The 20979-nt window shown below is 51.3% G+C and overlaps 2 protein-coding genes across 5 annotated transcripts in view; both read right to left on the reverse strand.

Annotated features, from left to right (window-relative positions):
- Positions 1-20979, reverse strand: part of LOC130150571 (butyrophilin-like protein 2) — a 120170-nt gene that overhangs the window by 96325 nt on the left and 2866 nt on the right. The window contains exons 2-9 of one of the 4 annotated variants that reach the window (XM_056341655.1): positions 20321-20455; positions 19252-19590; positions 17600-17863; positions 16712-16966; positions 15100-15153; positions 14916-14936; positions 14529-14561; positions 12198-13754 (exon numbers count right to left, since the gene is read on the reverse strand). The exons of 1 other annotated variant lie outside the window; for it this stretch is intronic. In XM_056341655.1, the coding sequence (XP_056197630.1) occupies positions 13627-13754; positions 14529-14561; positions 14916-14936; positions 15100-15153; positions 16712-16966; positions 17600-17863; positions 19252-19590; positions 20321-20405 (1179 nt within the window). In that variant the 5' untranslated portion in view covers positions 20406-20455 and the 3' untranslated portion in view covers positions 12198-13626. Of the gene's footprint in view, positions 1-12197; positions 14562-14915; positions 14937-15099; positions 15154-16711; positions 16967-17599; positions 17864-19251; positions 19591-20320; positions 20474-20979 lie in introns of those variants that run through there. 2 more of the 4 variants (XM_056341656.1, XM_056341657.1) reach the window with 2 other exon arrangements.
- On the reverse strand, positions 2054-12198 carry LOC130150573 (butyrophilin subfamily 1 member A1-like). Its single transcript, XM_056341664.1, has 9 exons — positions 12141-12198; positions 10949-10969; positions 10305-10325; positions 9100-9120; positions 6604-6624; positions 4599-4619; positions 4166-4186; positions 3085-3111; positions 2054-2741 (listed from the first exon to the last, which is right to left on the reverse strand). The coding sequence occupies exons 5-9, from the start codon at positions 6608-6610 to the stop codon at positions 2215-2217; spliced, it is 603 nt and encodes a 200-aa protein (XP_056197639.1). The 5' UTR covers positions 6611-6624; positions 9100-9120; positions 10305-10325; positions 10949-10969; positions 12141-12198; the 3' UTR covers positions 2054-2214.

Below are 20979 nucleotides of genomic sequence, written 5' to 3' on the forward strand. Positions count from 1 at the left end.
GGGGATTCTCACACAGCCAGTGATTGTGGATTCCTATGGGGTCAAGGTAAGTCCAATTTCAATTTTGTTAATCCTGAAGTAGGCTGTTTTCTTGCTACAGGTACAGTTGTCAATGGAGTCAGACGTTAAGCAATGCCAACTAAAACTGGGAAGGATACGTAGCTTGTGAAAGAATTCCACCCGGGGTGGACTAGGTTGTGTTTCCACACCTGGTGTAGACTGCTGTTCTTGCTTTTGGTGAACTAAACTTGAGGAGGCTGCGTTCTCTTCCTAATTTCCAGTTGAAAAGGGCTTGTTGAATTCTCAAATAGCCCACTCACAACCTGCCAGTACTGTTGGCAGGTAATGTCCTAACAGTTCCTATGACGGATTTGGGGAGGGGTGTTTGCATTGACACGCATGTGTTCACATCATCGCTTTGCCATTTATTGCCACTTCAAATGAGCCCATCCTCTGTGCGTGAGTGGGTAGAGCCCTGCTCCTTTGTGGCTCATTCCTAACGCAATGACTGGGGATGTGGTACGTACCGAAGCATTGTGGATAGTCAGAGGCCATGTTGCTGATGGAGTCACAGGTGAACCTGAACAAATACCACCAGGACAGGAATTTCTTTTCAAGTTCAATTGCATTATCCCAGATTTCCTTCCAAATTGCAGTGGGCAAGGACCTTTCACCACCTTCTCTGGTAACTGCAGCTGTCATCGGTTGTATCCACACTTGAGCTTGGGTACAACAAAGAGTGAAAGAAGCATTACCTTGGACTACACCAAGTGCATCTACCATCAACTGCTGGTCTTTGATCAGTTCCCTCCCACTGAGGCAACAGGTCCGACAAAAGCCATTGATTAGTTCCTAAAGCAAAAAGGGAAGATCATAAAGGATGTTATAAATTTGTGCAAATCACTGGTTACTGTAACTAATTTGTTCATGAAGACTTCTGAGTCTGTGCTATTTAGAACTCCCAATGCTGTTCCCAGGATACCAGTCCCATCTCTTTTTGCTTGTTTTGGGGGGAAGAGGGTTTGTTTATGCAGCCGTGCCATCCATCACTTTTAAGAGCACTTCAGGAATGGTGCACGAGCTATTCTATGGACTGCAGAAATGTTAGTTAGCATTGATAATTCTACTCTTTTGAGGGACCATGGTGGGTTAAACAACAGCCGCTGTTGGCCTGTGTACTGGATCATATATAGTCCAATGTTAGATACTGGTGGAGACAAAATGTCTTTCGCTGGTAAAACGACATCACAGATCTACCTTTCAAGGGTGATATCCTTTGAACCTAAGGCTGCAAATGATCAAATACAACAAAAATGTGTTATGGTCACGATGAGCGACAGGCTGCTTCATCCATCCATGTGTGGTTCATCCCGAATTCCTGTAAAAAAGGACAGAAAAGGAAATGCGCTTGGTTGGAAGTACAAACGGCAGAATTAATTAAGAGGAGGAAGAAACCCATTGAGTAGTGATTCGGGGTCTTTTTCCTGAGCAATCTCTTGCTTCCCTGGCGTAGAGATTTTTAGGCATGACTAGTACCATTGGTCATATTTCAGTTTGGGACATCTTTACTGACACAGGCTGTCCAGCATCAAACCCAGTACGCTGATTTACATTCCCTCTCAGACTCTTCTTCAAGCACAGATGGCACGTTCTCCACTCAAGAAGTGAAGTATAGACACATTACTCTCTTTTTAATTACTCTGGATTAATTTTTTTCCTTTCCTCCAAATTTCTGACAATTCCATCCAGAAGAGTGATGAAGAGAGGTTACCTTTATGGGGTGCTGTGCATTTATCAAGGTGTGTGTATTTGAATTCACGATGTCAAGTTGAACTTTGTATGTAAATGCAAATTACACAGTGCAGCAGGGCAGAACTAAACCTCAGAGAATGATGATGACCGAAATGCATCATAAGGGCTGACATGATTTTCAGAAGGAAAGACTACGGAAACTGTTCTTGAGTTAAACATACGATTCCTAAAACCACGGCACGTGATAGCTCGTGTCTACATTCATGCCGCAAGTATTGGACAAAATGCATGCAGAAAAGGCTGGGGTAAGGAATATATTTTAAGCTAAAGGTGTTACACTATGCATAATACAGATTGTGGTCAAGAACGCGTAATACATAAATCGCAATTAAGCATTAAATTTGTCTCAGAAAATAATATGCTCTTTCATGTCGCAACAAAATTACTACATTAAAACACACATTATTCCTCTTCAACTGAGCAAATCCTGATGGTTGATTCTCTGTGTGAGTTTTTAAAGAATGGATAAACTGCTTCGGAGAATGCACAGTCTTGAAACGTGAACATCACAGACATGTTGGTGACATTGAAAAAAGTCAGAGTTTTCTCTTCACAGTTAAGGAAAACCCCAACTTTCCTGGGATTTTCCTGCACCTCTAACTGTGTCCATGGATCGGTTCTTGCCCAGCAAAATTTAACACTTAAGCCCAGAGCCCAGAATCCTTCTTTAGGTGACAGAGTTATTCTTCCTTTCCTTGGGGCGGATTTCCTGGCTACTCCCAGGTCCCAGTCACTGCATTTTCCCACGTCCACCTCCCAGTAATGCTTGCCGGAGGAGAAACCTTCTGAGCCCAGCACGCAGACAGAGGAATCAAAACTGCCCTCATGGAGAGTCACTTTCTGGACCTGTGATTGATACGTGAAACTCTTCTTGTCCCCAGCAATAGACAAGTTTGGATGGGCTGTGTCCCAATCAACCACGATGTCATCTGTAAAAAACAGGTATTTGGGGCTTTCTAAACACTTTTCTAAAGAGAAGAGAAGGAAAGGGTGCTGCACTGCAATTCCTTCTGAAAATCTGCCTACAACGTCATTCTGAAAATCTGCCTGTAACGGTCTGGAAAGACCTCTTACCCCCAGGGAAGGACTGCTCTCAGGCATACACATTACACTTTCACTCTCAACTATGTCACAGCCCGGTGAAATACCTATGCACCACTGCAATAAAAGGCATTTGTAGACTCACGGTCCAGCCCATGCTCAGCACTGCTTCTGCAGTAGTCACAGATGTCACGCCATTGAGTACAGACATGAGTAAGTGCAGTGTTTTACCTGTATAGCCACGAGCCTTTATGAATTCTGAAAGCAAATAGGAGAGACAAAAAGGAAAAAAACCAAGGGTGAGAGAAAGCAAATTCAAAACATTGACTGGAAAAAATTTCCAACTCCAAGCTGAGACATCCCAGGCTGAGACTAAACTCTGCAGGTTAACGGATGCTCAGATTCCCTCTTGCCCTCTCCAGCGCTGTGATTACCTGTCGGGGCTGGAGAAGGATCTGAGGCTGGGCTGAGTTTCCCGCCTGGGGTCTACTTTCTCTCTCAGGTCCCACTCTGCCGCCTTGCCAGTGTTTTGGGTGGATGTCCCACCTGCCACGCTGCACATTTCACAGCATGTGAGACCCCTGGTCAGCACCCCGGAATGTCCAGAGACACAGAAAGGGACCAGTCCCCTTTGTGACACTCCGCGGAATAAATGTCAGCCACTTCTTGTGGATTTCTCGGGTGGGGTTGGATACAAAGGAAGAGCTTGGGGGAATTGTCAGTAACCCTCTGAAGAGAGGAGGCACTGCGCTTCCCAGAGAGTTTCTGGGTACGTGCAGCCGTGGCAGCTTTGTACCTGAGAGGGTGGGCAGGGAAGGAAGGCAGGGGAGATGTGGCAGGCAGAGAGTCTGCTCTACAAACCAAGCTGCTGAGAAGTCAGATCGGACCCAGTAAACGTTAAATAATTGAAAGAGCCGAATCAGCCGAGCTTGTGCATTTCTGTATGGATGTGAAAAGGCGACCCAGCAGGGCAGGATCGTGAAGTCCTGACACGTGAGCTTAAGGGGTTAGCTCCAAGGCAGGCATTGATGCTCCCTGAAGTTGCATCTGACATGCTTCTGATTCTGGCAGGGATGTCTTCCCTACCCCATCATCACGCACCATCCGTCCAGCCCCCACGTCTGGTTGGTGGCCCAGGCTCTGCAGCCCCATCAGCCCCATCACAGCCTTCCCTCAACGTACCCTTCCTTCACTCTCCGACCAACACCAAAGGCTCCACCAGCCACAACACCACAAGCAACACCCTGTGAAAACCCCTTAAATGCCACAACTGGGTGGCACGCAAGGCCTCCAGGGAGGCAGCGGAACTCACCAATCTCGTTCTTCTGCTGCTCTGCAAGAAGAGAGGGAGAACACCTTGCTTAGCACCTTGAATCAAAGGAACACTGGAGCACCCCAGTCACAAGAACATCCCACCAGCCCTTCTGAATGCCCGCTGGGGGAAAAGACATTCCAAGGAGCCCAGGAATAGCACAACCCTACCAAAGTCAACTCCCCATTACTGAGCCTACAGCACAGGCAGGGAAGGAAACTGAACCTGCACATCTGCACTTATTATTCTGCCTCCAAAAGCCAGTCCGTTCTGGAATAGTCCAACCCACGAATGGAGGAAAAGCTCCTCTGGCATGGTAGATGGCTCACACTATTGTGTGGTCAGGGGTGACTTCCCCTCCGCTATCCCACCCTGGAATCACCTCCCATGATTGTCTTGCTCACATGGCCCGCAGGGATTCAGCAGCACTCACCGATCCGCTTCTTCTGGTTCCCTGCAAGATTAGAGAGGGAAGAGAAAACACCTTGATTAGTGCCATGACTCCGTGGGATACATGGCAAACAGCATGTGTACACCTCCTTTAGGAAGGCTGACTTGTCATCCATCAGGACATGTCCCCAGTCAGAGCTCCCCCAGGCACGGAGCCGTGGTGGCAGCGCATTGCCCGCAGTCCCCCTTCTCAGCACCCAGGGCTGCCCCTGCTTGCAGCTGAGGCTGCTCTGCACGTGAGGGCTTGGCAGAACGAAGGGAGAGCAATCAGGGCTTCCCAGGCACGAGCTGCTGCCAGCCGTGGGGGCAGGGGCTCCCTTGCTTCTAGACACAGCAGCACCCAATACCTGCACAGGATGACACCCACTGTCCTCCCACCCACTCCCCACCGCTCACAGCACTGCCCCTGCCTGCCACAGACACCCTCAAGGGCTGCCACCTCCACCAGCATCACAACCACAGGACCCCATTCGCATGTCAGGTGCTGAGGGACACAGCACCTCCCCTCAACCAGCACCCAGCAAGCCAGAAACTTGCTGTAGGAGTAGCCCCACCACCCTGCCCCTTCTTTCCGGCTCACACAGGGAATTCAGCTATCAGTTTCTTGCTTCCCAGGACAACAGTATTCCCTTTCCCTGGGGATGGGTCCTCTCTCTTGGGCCACTGCTTCTATCCTTGACCGGATAGCAAAGAACTCAGAGCCTTCACAATGGTCATAAGTCCATAATAGGACCCCCAGGCACAAGGACATCCAATCACTCATGTCAAATGCGTGCTGGTCCAGGAGAATGGCCAAGGACCATGGGATTAGGGCTGTCCTGCCACTGTCAATGGTCCGTGAAAGAGCTTGCACCATGGGCAGGGAAGCGCACTGCACCCTTACATTCACCCTCACTAATCTGTCGCTGAAATGTGTTGAAAGGAGAAGAATCTGTAAACAGTGATGCCACAGTATCTATTGGGTGTCCCACGACAGAATAAAAAGAGTCAAAACCCACCCAGGCACTGGCCTTCGGGGAAGACCTTGGTACAGCCAAATGCAGGGAGCACCAGCTACCAGGTTGAGCCTTGCACATTGGCAGGGTCCGTCAGTGTGGCACTTGGCGAGCAGTTGGCATTGCTGGAGCATCCCTCCTCATCTGCCTCAAGGCCCTATCACTGTGCCAAAGGCATTTAAGAAACAGAAACACTCACCGTTTCTTGCATGGAGGTCCTCTGTTGAGTCACCGTGGTCACAGGAGAAGACACATGAAATCAGAGAAGACATAACGTCCTTGTAGTGGGCTGAGGGACACGGCACCTCCCTTGACCAGCATCAAGCAAGCCAGAAGCTGGAGTAGCTCCACCACAACCACCCTGCCCCTTCTGTCTGGCTCACAAAGGGAATTCAGCCTGGCAGATTCCTGCTTCCCAGGGGATGGTTTTCCCTTTCCCTGGGGACGGAACCTATGACTTGGGCCAACACTTCTCCCCTTGACTGAACTGCAAAGAATACAGAGCTTGCACAATGGACACAGTCACAGGGTCCCCAGTCAGAAGGTCATCTAATCAGTCATGCCAAATGCGTGCTGGTCCAGGAGAATGGCCAAGGACCATGGGATTAACACAGTCCGGACATTGTTCAAGGCATCACTAATGAGCTGCACTATGGGCAGGTAAAGCGCACGACACCCTGAATTTGCATCCTTGCTGAGCTGCCTCTGAGACTGTGCTGACAGGCAAAGGCTCTGGAAATGGCAATGCCGCAGAAGCGATTGCAAGATCCCCCACAAAAAGGAAGAGTCCAAACAATTCACAGCTGGCCATGGGCACCGCCCCTGCAGAGCCAGAGCCACGGAGCACCAGCTGCCAGGTTGAGCCTTGCACATTGGCAAAGTCTCTCAGCGTGGCACTCGGGGAGCTGCTGGCATTGCTGGAGCATCCCTCCCCTCCCAGCCCAGGGCACTAACTCAGGCAAGGACAGCGCTTGCACAAGCGGAAACACTCACCATTCATTGCACGCAGTTCATCTGCAAGTCACCATGGTCACAGGAGAAGAAGACATGAAGTCAGGACAGGACCCACAGGATCCCTACAAGCCATCTCCCTCTGGGACTGTCCACCCCAGGGAGTGATGAACAACAAATCTGGCATGCAGGAGAGTTCATGCTCCTTTGGAGCTCCTCATCATGTGGCCCTCAGAAGCATTTTTACCAACGACGGCACAGACCCAAATCCCTATAAGTAGCCAGGGTTCCTCAGGGACATGGGCTCTCTGCCCCATCACACACACTGTGGCCTTCCCTCAGCATCTCCTTCCTTCATGCTCCTGCCCCCAACAGAGCCTCCCACAGCCTGGGCATCACCAGCCACCCGCCACGGCAACCCATCTGCCTTGTGGCAAGGGCCATGGGTGCCTTTAGAGGCCCCTTCCCCAGGGACAGTCGGTGACAGGAAGGGGAGGGAAAGCCAGCAGAGATGGCCTCCAAGCCAGGTGTCTCTCAGCATTCCTGACACCGGTCACGCTTCATGGTGCAGACTCTCCTGGCTGTCCTGTGGGGTGAGGGCTGACTTGTCCTCCACTCTCCTCCCACCCTGGCGCCCCATCCCACAAACTGCTCACACACACGGGCCCCAGGGAGTCAGCGACACTCACCAATCTCCTTCTTCTGTAGCTCTGCAAGAAGAAAGGGTGAAAAGAGGACACACTGATTAGCACCCAACCTCCAGTGAAGATGGCTGTAAATCCTGGGACACGTTCAGCAAAGCAGATCCCTTCTCCTCCAAACCCACATGCAGCCAGAGCTCCCCCGGGCACGGAGCCGTGGTGGCAGCGCATTGCCCGCAGTCCCCCTTCTCAGCACCCAGGGCTGCCCCTGCTTGCAGCTGAGGCTGCTCTGCACGTGAGGGCTTGGCAGAACGAAGGGAGAGCAATCAGGGCTTCCCAGGCACGAGCTGCTGCCAGCCGTGGGGGCAGGGGCTCCCTTGCTCTGGACACAGCAGCACCCAATACCTGCACAGGATGACACCCACTGACCTCCCACCCACTCCCCACCGCTCACAGCACTGCCCCTGCCTGCCACAGACACCCTCACTGGCTGCCACCTCCACCAGCATCACAACCACAGGACCCCATTCGCATGTCAGGTGCTGAGGGACACAGCACCTCCCCTCAACCAGCACCCAGCAAGCCAGAAACTTGCTGTAGGAGTAGCCCCACCACCCTGCCCCTTCTTTCTGGCTCACACAGGGAATTCAGCTATCAGTTTCTTGCTTCCCAGGACAACAGTATTCCCTTTCCCTGGGGATGGGTCCTCTCTCTTGGGCCACTGCTTCTATCCTTGACCGGATAGCAAAGAACTCAGAGCCTTCACAATGGTCATAAGTCCATAATAGGACCCCCAGGCACAAGGACATCCAATCTCTCATGCCAAATGCGTGCTGGTCCAGGAGAACGGCCAAGGACCATGGGATTAACACAGTCCGGACATTGTTCAAGGCATCACTAATGAGCTGCACTATGGGCAGGTAAAGCACACGACACCCTGAATTTGCATCCTTGCTGAGCTGCCTCTGAGACTGTGCTGACAGGCAAAGGCTCTGGAAATGGCAATGCCGCAGAAGCGATTGCAAGATCCCCCACAAAAAGGAAGAGTCCAAACAATTCACAGCTGGCCATGGGCACCGCCCCTGCAGAGCCAGAGCCACGGAGCACCAGCTGCCAGGTTGAGCCTTGCACATTGGCAAAGTCTCTCAGCGTGGCACTCGGGGAGCTGCTGGCATTGCTGGAGCATCCCTCCCCTCCCAGCCCAGGGCACTAACTCAGGCAAGGACAGCGTTTGCACAAGCGGAAACACTCACCATTCGTTGCACGCAGTTCATCTGCAAGTCACCATGGTCACAGGAGAAGAAGACATGAAGTCAGGACAGGACCCACAGGATCCCTACAAGCCATCTCCCTCTGGGACTGTCCACCCCAGGGAATGATGAACAACAAATCTGGCATGCAGGAGAGTTCATGCTCCTTTGGAGCTCCTCATCATGTGGCCCTCAGAAGCATTTTTACCAACGACGGCACAGACCCAAATCCCTTTAAGTAGCCAGGGTTCCTCAGGGACATGGGCTCTCTGCCCCATCACACACACTGTGGCCTCCCCTCAGCATCTCCTTCCCTCATGATCCTGCCTCCAACAAAGCCTCCCACAGCCTGGGCATCACCAGCCACCCGCCACGGCAACCCATCTGCCTTGTGGCAAGGGCCATGGGTGCCTTTAGAGGCCCTTTCCCCAGGGACAGTTGGTGACAGGAAGGGGAGGGAAAGCCAGCAGAGATGGCCTCCAAGCCAGGTGTCTCTCAGCATTCCTGACACCGGTCACGCTCCACGGTGCAGGCTCTCCTGGCTGTCCCATGGGGTGAGGGCTGACTTGTCCTCCACTCTCCCACCCTGGCGCCCCATCCCACACACTGCTCACACACACAGGCCCCAGGGAGTCAGCGACACTCACCAATCTCCTTCTTCAGTAGCTCTGCAAGAAGAAAGGGTGAAAAGAGGACACACTGATTAGCACCCAACCTCCAGTGAAGATGGCTGTAAATCCTGGGACACGTTCAGCAAAGCAGATCCCTTCTCCTCCAAACCCACATGCAGCCAGAGCTCCCCCAGGCACGGAGCCGTGGTGGCAGCGCATTGCCCGCAGTCCCCCTTCTCAGCACCCAGGGCTGCCCCTGCTTGCAGCTGAGGCTGCTCTGCACGTGAGGGCTTGGCAGAACGAAGGGAGAGCAATCAGGGCTTCCCAGGCACGAGCTGCTGCCAGCCGTGGGGGCAGGGGCTCCCTTGCTCTGGACACAGCAGCACCCAATACCTGCACAGGATGACACCCACTGTCCTCCCACCCACTCCCCACCGCTCACAGCACTGCCCCTGCCTGCCACAGACACCCTCACTGGCTGCCACCTCCACCAGCATCACAACCACAGGACCCCATTCGCATGTCAGGTGCTGAGGGACACAGCACCTCCCCTCAACCAGCACCCAGCAAGCCAGAAACTTGCTGTAGGAGTAGCCCCACCACCCTGCCCCTTCTTTCCGGCTCACACAGGGAATTCAGCTATCAGTTTCTTGCTTCCCAGGACAACAGTATTCCCTTTCCCTGGGGATGGGTCCTCTCTCTTGGGCCACTGCTTCTATCCTTGACCGGATAGCAAAGAACTCAGAGCCTTCACAATGGTCATAAGTCCATAATAGGACCCCCAGGCACAAGGACATCCAATCTCTCATGCCAAATGCGTGCTGGTCCAGGAGAACGGCCAAGGACCATGGGATTAACACAGTCCGGACATTGTTCAAGGCATCACTAATGAGCTGCACTATGGGCAGGTAAAGCACACGACACCCTGAATTTGCATCCTTGCTGAGCTGCCTCTGAGACTGTGCTGACAGGCAAAGGCTCTGGAAATGGCAATGCCGCAGAAGCGATTGCAAGATCCCCCACAAAAAGGAAGAGTCCAAACAATTCACAGCTGGCCATGGGCACCGCCCCTGCAGAGCCAGAGCCACGGAGCACCAGCTGCCAGGTTGAGCCTTGCACATTGGCAAAGTCTCTCAGCGTGGCACTCGGGGAGCTGCTGGCATTGCTGGAGCATCCCTCCCCTCCCAGCCCAGGGCACTAACTCAGGCAAGGACAGCGTTTGCACAAGCGGAAACACTCACCATTCGTTGCACGCAGTTCATCTGCAAGTCACCATGGTCACAGGAGAAGAAGACATGAAGTCAGGACAGGACCCACAGGATCCCTACAAGCCATCTCCCTCTGGGACTGTCCACCCCAGGGAATGATGAACAACAAATCTGGCATGCAGGAGAGTTCATGCTCCTTTGGAGCTCCTCATCATGTGGCCCTCAGAAGCATTTTTACCAACGACGGCACAGACCCAAATCCCTTTAAGTAGCCAGGGTTCCTCAGGGACATGGGCTCTCTGCCCCATCACACACACTGTGGCCTCCCCTCAGCATCTCCTTCCCTCATGATCCTGCCTCCAACAAAGCCTCCCACAGCCTGGGCATCACCAGCCACCCGCCACGGCAACCCATCTGCCTTGTGGCAAGGGCCATGGGTGCCTTTAGAGGCCCTTTCCCCAGGGACAGTTGGTGACAGGAAGGGGAGGGAAAGCCAGCAGAGATGGCCTCCAAGCCAGGTGTCTCTCAGCATTCCTGACACCGGTCACGCTCCACGGTGCAGGCTCTCCTGGCTGTCCCATGGGGTGAGGGCTGACTTGTCCTCCACTCTCCCACCCTGGCGCCCCATCCCACACACTGCTCACACACACAGGCCCCAGGGAGTCAGCGACACTCACCAATCTCCTTCTTCAGTAGCTCTGCAAGAAGAAAGGGTGAAAAGAGGACACACTGATTAGCACCCAACCTCCAGTGAAGATGGCTGTAAATCCTGGGACACGTTCAGCAAAGCAGATCCCTTCTCCTCCAAACCCACATGCAGCCAGAGCTCCCCCAGGCACGGAGCCGTGGTGGCAGCGCATTGCCCGCAGTCCCCCTTCTCAGCACCCAGGGCTGCCCCTGCTTGCAGCTGAGGCTGCTCTGCACGTGAGGGCTTGGCAGAACGAAGGGAGAGCAATCAGGGCTTCCCAGGCACGAGCTGCTGCCAGCCGTGGGGGCAGGGGCTCCCTTGCTCTGGACACAGCAGCACCCAATACCTGCACAGGATGACACCCACTGTCCTCCCACCCACTCCCCACCGCTCACAGCACTGCCCCTGCCTGCCACAGACACCCTCACTGGCTGCCACCTCCACCAGCATCACAACCACAGGACCCCATTCGCATGTCAGGTGCTGAGGGACACAGCACCTCCCCTCAACCAGCACCCAGCAAGCCAGAAACTTGCTGTAGGAGTAGCCCCACCACCCTGCCCCTTCTTTCTGGCTCACACAGGGAATTCAGCTATCAGTTTCTTGCTTCCCAGGACAACAGTATTCCCTTTCCCTGGGGATGGGTCCTCTCTCTTGGGCCACCGCTTCTCCCCTTGACTGGATAGCAAGGAACACAGGGACTTCAGAATGTAAAGAAATTCATAATAGGACCCGCAGGGACAAGAACAACCCAGCAATCGTCCGAAATACATGCTGGGTCAGGAGAATTGCCAAGGAGCCTGGTATTAAAACTGCTCTGCTGATGTGAAGGCTCTATGAAAGAGCTTGCACCATCACAACACACTAAACATTCACTTTTATTAATCTTCCACTGGAAATGAGCTGAAAGGCAGAGTCCATAAATACTAATTCCCCAAAAGCTAATCACAGGCTCACAACATAAAATGAAGAGTCAAAAACCACCCCACCACTGGCCATTAGGGAACATGTTGGTAAAGCCCAAGAACAGGGAGCACCAGCTGCGAGGTTGAGCCTTGCACACTGGCAGGCTCTCTCAATGTGGCACTCGGGATGAAGGTGGCATTGCTGGAGCATCACTCCACACCTGATTCAAGGCCTTATACCCATAGGGAAGGCATTTGGGAAGCAGAAAGACTCACCATTCTTTGCATGGTGTTCCTCTGTTGAGTCTCCGTGGACACAGGAGAAGACATGAAATCAGCAGAAGACCCATAATGTCCTTGTAATGGGCAGCTCCCACGATCAAGACCCAGCAAGCCAGAAGCCAGAGCAGCCCCACCACAACCACCCTGCCCCTTCTGTCTGGCTCACACAGGGAATTCAGCCTGGCAGATTCCTGCTTCCCAGGGGATGGTTTTCCCTTTCTCTGGGGATGGATCATTTCTCTTGGGCATTCGCTTCTCCACTTGACTGAATTGTATAGAACACAGAGACTTTATCTTGGTGAAAAGTCTGCAACAGGGCCTCCAAGGTGCAAAAACATCCCATCAGTCATGCCAAATGTTTTCTGGGCCAGGAAAATGGCCAAGGACAATGGGATTATGACCACCCTGCCACTGTCATGGCTTCACTAATAAGCTTGCATAATGTGTAGGTAAGCGCACAAAATTCTTATACTTGTACCCTTACAAATCTGACTTTGAGACTGTGCTGAAGGGCAAAGACTGTGTAGAACGTAATGCCACAGCAGTTATTGAGAGGCACAAGCAAAAAAGGAAAAGTCAAGACCCCCCCTAGCAATGGCCATGGGGCACCCACTAGGCAAAGCCGTAGCCAGGGAGCACCAGATGCCCAGGTGAATCTTGCACATTGGCAGGGCCACCCAAAGTGACGCTCGGGGAGCATGTGGCACTGCTGGAGCATCCCTCCTCACCCTCCCCAAGGCTCCCAACCAGTGTGGAAGGTATTTGGGCAAGCACAAAATCTCACCGTTCCATGCACGCAGATGCTCTGTCAAGTCACCATGGTGACAGGAGAAGAAGACATGAAGTTAGGATAGGACACAAAAGGTACTTGTCAGGTGCTGAGGGAAAAGGGCACCTCCCCTCGAGCAGCACCCAGCAAGGCATAAACTGGAGTAGCCCCACCACAACACCCTTGCCCCTTTTTCTGGCTCACACAGGAAATTCAGCCTGGCACCTTCCTGCTACACAGGGGACGGTATTCACTTCCCCTGAGGATGGTTCCTCTTTCTGGGACACTACTTCTCTCCTTAAGTGAATAGCAAAGAACACAGAACTTTCACAATGGACTGAAGTCCATAATAGGATTCCCAGGCACAAGAACATCCCATCAGTCATGCCAAAAGTGTGCTGGACTAGGAGAATGGCCAGGGACCACGGGATTAGGGCCCTTCTGCCACTGTCAAGGCTCCGTGTAAGGGCCCGCACCATGGGTAGGTAAGCACACTACACCCTCAACATTCTCCCTGACTAATCTGACACTGGAAAAGTGCTGAAAGGTGAAGACTCCATAAATACTAATTCCGCAGCAGGTATTGGGAGGCCCCCGATCAAAAGGAAGAGTCAGTACCTATTCACAGCTGGGCATCTGGTACTGCCTTGCAAAAGCCAGAGCCAGGGAGCGCCAGCTGCCAGGTTGAGCCTTGCACATTGGCAGGCTCCGTCAGCGTGGCACTCGGGGAACAGCTGGCATTGCTGGGGCATCCCTCCTCACCCGCCCGAGAGCTCTATCCCAAGAGGGAAGGTGTTCGAGCAAGCAGGAAGACTCACCATTCTTTACATTCAGTTCCACTGCCAAGTCACCGTGGTCACAGGAGAAAAAGACATGAAGTTAGGACAAATGCACTGGGTCCTTGTCAGCTGCTGAGGGATATGGCACCTCCCCTCACCCAGCACCCAGCAAGCCAGATGATGGAGTAGCCCCACCACTTGCCCCTTCTGTCTGGATCACACAGGGAATTCAGGCTGGCACTTTCCTCCTTCCCAGGGGACAGCATTCCCTGTCCCTGGGATGAGGCCTCTCTCTTAGGCCACCGCTTCTCCCCTTGGCTGAATAGCAAAGAACACAGAGCTTTCACAGTTGGTACGCGGCAGCAATAAGTTCCGTGATCATGTCAACATACCACCAGCTCTGCCAAATGCTTTGTAGGCCAGGAGAGTGTCCAAGGACCATGGCATTAGACAGACCCTGCCACTGTCAAGGCTCCATGAAAGAGCTTGCAGCATGGGCAGGTAAGCGCACTAAACCCTGAACATTCACCTTTACTAATCCACCACTAAAACTGTGCTGAAAGGAAAAAACTCTGTAAATACTCATTCCATGCAGGTATTGGTAGTCCCATGACAAAAAGGAAGACTCAAAATGCACCCCACAACTGGCCATGGGGCACTACCCTTGCACAGCCAAAGCCAGGGAGCCCCAGCTGCCAAGTTGAGCCTTAAACATTGTCAGGGTCTCTCAGCACAACACTCTTGGAGCTGTTGCTATTGCTGGAGCATCCCTCGTATCCCACCCCAGGGCTCTAAGCCAGGCAAGGACAGAGTATGCATAAGCAGAATACTCACCGTTGCTCACACACAGTTTTTCTCCTGAGTTACCTTAGTAACAGAAGAAGACATACATCAGGGTAATACCCACAAGGTCCTTACAGTCCAGGGAATGATGAACTCCACTGGTATGGGGGACAGTTCATGCTCCCTTGGAGCTACTCATCACCTGGCCCTGACTGGGATTTTTTCCACCAGCCACAAACACTCCCATTACTTCAGTGGAGCCCAGTCAGCTGGAGAGTCCCCCATTCATTATAACATACAACAGCCCTGCCAAATGCATGCTGGGCCTGAAGAGCCAGGGACCCCATCAACAGGACAAGCATTGCACTGTCAAGTCTCTGCTAATAAGCTCACGAAACGGGCAGGGAAGGACTCTAAACTGTGAATTTTCACACTTACCAATCTTCATGCAAGGCGTTGCTGAAAGGCAAAACCACCAGAATTAGTAACTCCACCACAACTACTGTGTAGCCCACACACAGTACGAAGAGCCAAAGTGCAGCCCATCACTGGCTCTGGAAATGAATCTTCACTGCCAAGAGGGACTGGCTCATGTGATCTCTGGCAGGGGGAAATAGCTTACCTGCTAAAATAAGGAGGACAAGGAGGCAGGGAACCCAGAAGAAATCACTGCTTTCTGAAAAAAGGAGAACAAGCAATAGAAAAAATGAATCAGCTTTCTTGCGGTATAGCACACGCGTACACACAGTGGCTGTATATTCACATGATCTGCAGTATTTGAACGTGTCTAGCAGAAGAACACTTTCAGCCAAATCATTCCTCAGGAAATGTGAAGAGGAACAAAAAAGTTCTCAAAGAAAGCTGAAATGAGCATTGATAGTTGCATTTTATATTCACTGCCTTGTGTCCAAGAGTCTTCCACAGACACACGATGAAAACCACACTCAACATAAACTGGCAACTATTTGTCTTTTTCCTTGGGAAGTTTCTTACTGTCTTTTGCTTTTGCAGTTGGTCTCTAGTCTCTCATTCTATTCGAGGCCACTGTCTCTGAAGGGAGCAATATCGTTCTGAGTGATACCATCAAAATACATTAGCTTACGACAAGTTGTCCTCCAAAGCTTTCACTCAGAAGAAATTTCAGAGGACAGCTCGGCCTTAACATCACCTTTCAGGCAGAATCGCCCCCTAGTAGCCTCATGCCAAAGTCTTTCCTTCTCGGTACAACTCTCAGCAGCTGGCACCCTGAAGAGCTCTCACAAAAACTTCTCTGCAGCATCAAAAAACAGAGATTCATGCTGGGAGACAGGCTAGTGTGCACTTTTCTCATGGGCCCACTGTCTTCCTGGCTTTCCTGGGGTCAGCAGATGCTCTTCTCATTGCAGCCACACTCCTGGCAGTTGGGTTCAGTGACTTCCTCAAAGCACTGAGCAATAGACTGTTCTTAGGCAAAACCCCGTTCCCGAACTCTTGTACCCGTTTAGTCTATATAGTATGAGATTGTCTCAACTTTCTTCAGAGGTATGTGGTCTGCATTGTATACTGAACAGTCCTGCTTAAGTAAGTATGACTGAAGGAGCCCAGCTCACTGCAAGGAGCAGGGCAGCTCCATCTGGAGGTAAGGACCTTTGTTTCTGAGAATCTGAAAGCTGTCCAGGAAGGATAAAGGATATGCCTGGACTATGGAGACATTGCCAGCATCCTAGCCCCCCCAACACCTCTGTCAAACCCTCCCATTGCCTGGTGTCATACATAAGCAACCGTAGGAAGATGGACTCCAGGGACGTCTAGATCATCAAAGAGTCAGGTGGATGATGACACCATGGCATTGTCTTTTCGTTGCAAACCGTAGTCTCTGTGTGTGTGTTAAGTAGCAATGAGTCAAATCGTGTTGTAACTGAACGCTTGAAAGGTGTAAGAACCATGTGTAACACCACACGTGGGTTACCCCGTCTGGCTGAGACACCTCCTGCACATGAATAGAATACTTGATCTTGCAATTCTACCCTTTGCATCCTAGCCTCTCTCCTTGGTCAGCACGGGCCAGCTGTGAGTTTTCGTAACACTCTCAATGGATGTCACTATGGCGTGTGGTGGGAAACTCAGTGAAATAATCCACAGCGTTTGGCCCCACCTTCTCACTTAGTGGAGGATGATGCAGTATGCGAGTGAGGAGAGAGTAGCTTTGCTTGCTCAGAGGATGCCAAGGTACATGAGTCTTAATTGCTGCTTACCTGACTGTTGAGGCACCTGTAGGCTGTGTTCCCTTTCAGCGGTCACAAACGAAGGTGGTGGTTGTCCACAGGGTATCTCAATGGAGCTTTCTATTGCAACACTATTGTCCGTCTCCTGTAGAATGCTTGTCAGGGCCAGTGAAGATAGGTCTTCTCCTTGGGAATTAATCCACATCACTTTGGGCTTTACAAACGAACCTGTTATTCTGCCCTTGTACGCACAAGTGCCTCCCACAGTCATGTCATTCAAGGAACCTGGAAAAGAGGCAATTTAACACCACCACATCCGGCACAACACAGAATCACCAAGTATGCCATGAAAGAGATCTCATGGAACACCTGCACTTTTGTTGTTGTTTCATCTCTAATCAAAAGCATCTGCTTTTGAGCATTTCATTTTCAGTAATTCTACACTTGAAAGCATCCTATGAGCTTTCTGTGTGTAAGAGTGAGACTGCTGAAATAAACAAAAAGAGGCAGAATTGTGTGCAAGAAGCTCTTCCCAAACCATGAATGATACAGCCTGTCATTCCAGGTGAGAAGGTAAAACCCAGAAATTATGCCAAAGAGATAACAATACTCAGGTTCAGACCATTAAAAATACAGGTAAGCTATGGCTGAACGCAGCCCAAAGAGGCAGGGCAGTAGGAAGATTGCTCTCAGCACTTCCCTGGATCATCATTCCATGGTGTTGCCCTGAAGACGCCACAAGGCCAACTCAAATGTCTACCACCCAACAGAAAAAATTTCTCCTGCATGGGCAGGCTCTGCAGGATGCTTGGTCTTCAAGGAAGGTGCTGAGACCTGCCCCATTGCAGCTCTTCTAGCAATAATGGAGGGCTCTGATTCCTCCAACAAAGCAGATGCAGGGGAAAAACTGTGGCCTACCTGATTGGCTTGCCTTGGTTTTGTTGAGTTGGACTACACACACCACATCTACTTTATCACAAGGCACTGTGATGATGCTTTGCACCGTGAAATGGTCTCTCTCACTCCACGTTACATTGGTGTTGGCCTCCACATCTGCCATGTCTCCTCCATAGTTCGTCCAAATAACTTCAGGCTTTGGGTACCAGTTTTTTGACTTACACGTGTAGCGACACATATTCTCCTCTTGCTGATCCCTGTACAAAGTTGGCTTGGTACCAATTGCTGTAACGGAGTTAGTCAATGAGTACAAGGCAGGGTTAGAGTTACTGCAACACCACTACAGTCACAGCAAATTGAACCAACACAACTCAGAAGGCCTCAGTATGTTGCGCTAGAAATTCATAGCTCATAAAAACAGCCACAGCTGGTCAGATCAGATGGGCCGGTTACCTGGACTACAGCAACACTGAACACTAGGGCATCTCACCCCAGAGTCACAGTGAACCCCAGCAAGCCTGGATGATCAAAGGTCAGGAAGAGCATCTGGGAGTTTGCAAAAGAGATGAGCACTCTCTACGTGACTGAGGGGGGTGATACAGGTCCATAAAAAAGGAGCGGTGTGGAGGGGAAGAAGAGCAAAGAATTGTTGCCTGTCTTGTCCCACACCAAAACAGGAGGCATCAAGTCAGCCTAGCACATGATCAGTTCAAAAGAAAAGAGGTGAAAAGGGCCTTCACACATAGCATTGGCCTGCAGAATAGACTGACGCCAGATTTGTGGAAGCTAGATGTTTCCATGCCCTCAAATGAAGCTCCAGAGTGTGACTTGTCCATCAGCAGATCAGATCTGGTAAGGTGCTTTTTGCAAGTACTTCCAGGTTTGCATTTCAGACAGGTCAACTGAGATGGGGGATTTCTAAAGAGGAGGGAGAAGGGGCCTTTACCATATCATTAGGTGCACGGCACGCTGGTGAATACCCTCCCTAATAGCTCTGAGTAACTATTTTTTTCTTTTTACAAGGCAAACCAGCCCTAACTGGAGAAGCTGAACATTCATAATCCCAGAAGAGGATTTAAACAAATTATTTAAAATAAAACACCCCTTAAACAAACTCTAGTTTATTTATATGGGGATATTGAGCACCTACATGATGATATTCAGCATCTTAATGCAGTTCCCTGTTACACTATCTACCCCCTTGACAAGCCACGTGACCTTTCCCACTGAGCATCTTTAGATACTCAGAATCAAAGCAAGTCGTTCCAGCTGCTTCCCGCATCTTTGCTCATTTCTCCATATCTCCAAGAAACTGCTACATGTGATGGATCCCTGCTTCCCTGCAGATGGCTGAGCACCTGCCTGCCCATGGGAAGCAGGGAAGGAATTCCTTGGTTTGATTTTCTTGCGTGCATGGCTTTTGCTTTACCTATTCAACGGTCTTTATCTCGACCCAATCTTTTCTCACTTTTACCCTTCTGATTTTCCCCTCCATCCCACCAGGGCAGGGAGCTAACAGCGGCTGTGTGATGCTTAGCTGCCTGCTGGGGCTAAACCTTGACAAGGTCTCAGCTGTCCAGCAAGGAATAGGCAGAGCCGCAGAGCCACAATGGGAACTGAACTCAGCATGGTCATAGCAAGTCGCATTTCACTGTGAAAATCTCCCTGCTTACCTGTAACATCAAGGTGCATAGTAGCCTTTGTGACAACGCTGCCGTTCACTGCGCAAACATATGTCCCCTCCTCAGCTACTTGCACTGCCTGGATAACCAGGAGAAGTGCTCTTCTCTTCCAGTGACACGCCATCCTCTTCCGTTCTTCATCCTGGCACTGATCCACCACCCCACCCAGGCTGGATGAAGCACACAGTGGAGCATCCTTCCCCTTTTCCAGTTTGTACCAAAGCACACTCGTGTTAAAGGGGACACTGTCTGTCAGCTGGCAGGACAGAGTCACTTGCTCTCCAACAGAGACAACTGACGGTTCACTGCTGACGGTGACAAGCACTTCGCCTGAAAGGAAGAGGTGGGAGCAAATGCACTGCTTTTCCCTGCAAGTGTAATCTTTCCATAGAGAGAAGAAAGCTACATGTGTTAGCTGAATCCAAAGCAGAAAGCCGAGCTCTAAGTTAGTCTCACAGTCCCATAGAATAGGGAGGTCAGGGTCTTGAGTCGTTGCTAGCACCTCCTCCAGGCACAGACATGCCTTACAGTTACCAGATGTCATGGCTTATATACGCCAGCTGTGTTACAGACTCATGGACCATACTCGTGGGCATTACGGGCAGTGATTTATTCAGGAAGACAATAGGTACACTGGTGCAAGTACTGCAAACCAAAGCTCGCTGAGCTACGAGCAAGTTACCACACGTGATGTGCAAAGAGCTGTACAAAGAGCTATGCACTCTGCAGATCTACAGCCCGCAAAGCAATCTGCACAGGCTCCTGCCCCCCACAGGCCCTGGTTCTGTCCCAGCAGAGACTGAACGTGCCGCCCTCATGTCTGTAGTAGGATAACACACCTGCGGCGCTTCCCTGAAGTCGCTGACACCTTCCCTGAAACAGCAGGGCTGGGGTGTCTCACGTCATCAGGATGGCTGGTGTTGTCCCATACTTGAACTTGGAGGTGTCAGACACCACATACGATCTACAGTGTGTTTGTTCCTCCAGGGTCTATGAAATGAAGCGCAGGCATGATATCTTAGGGTAACCGGCTAGCCGGGTACAGTAAGGAGTCTCTTACCTGTAAGCCACCTTGTAATTAAAATATATATTAGAAGAGCAAAGGACAAGAGCAGTATGAGCTTCATTTTGAACACTTCCTCCATAAATCCTCCAGAACCATCATGTGGGTAAAGTCAAATTGCTTGTATTGCCCCTGGAAATGGGTGATGTGCTGTGAAAATGAGAAGGAATTCCCGAGAGGGAGGAGTGAATGGAAAGTAATGGATCTTGCTAAAGGCAGAGGCACAAAGTCAGCACCTGGCTCTGCCTGCTGTCCTCAGACCCTGCGGGACTGCGTCGCGTTAGTGGAGTCCCCCACAGCTCCCGCTTCTTTTCTCTGAAGGAGAAGTTGCTCGTTCCCGTTCCCTGACCGTGCCTGTTCTCGGGCACAAAATTGTCTGACCAAACCGATTTGGAGGGCAGGCACGAAGTCCAGGGTGCCCACCGCCAGCCCCGTACACATGTCACTAGGTCTCACGCAATGACTCTCTTGCTGGATGTGTCTGGGAAACTGGGCTGTGCTTCACACTTGCCAGCCTACTTGGATTCTGCAGCAATGTGTACCCTGGCTAAGAACACTGCCCTGGAAAAGGATGTGAGAGGGAATCACAGAAAATTCTGCTGCTTTTGCTTCACTGCAGATGAGCAGCTGTGGTCCTTCATGCCTGAAGGAGACAG

The sequence above is a fragment of the Falco biarmicus genome, chromosome 5, assembly GCF_023638135.1.
Source record: "Falco biarmicus isolate bFalBia1 chromosome 5, bFalBia1.pri, whole genome shotgun sequence".
Classification (NCBI taxonomy): domain Eukaryota; kingdom Metazoa; phylum Chordata; class Aves; order Falconiformes; family Falconidae; genus Falco; species Falco biarmicus.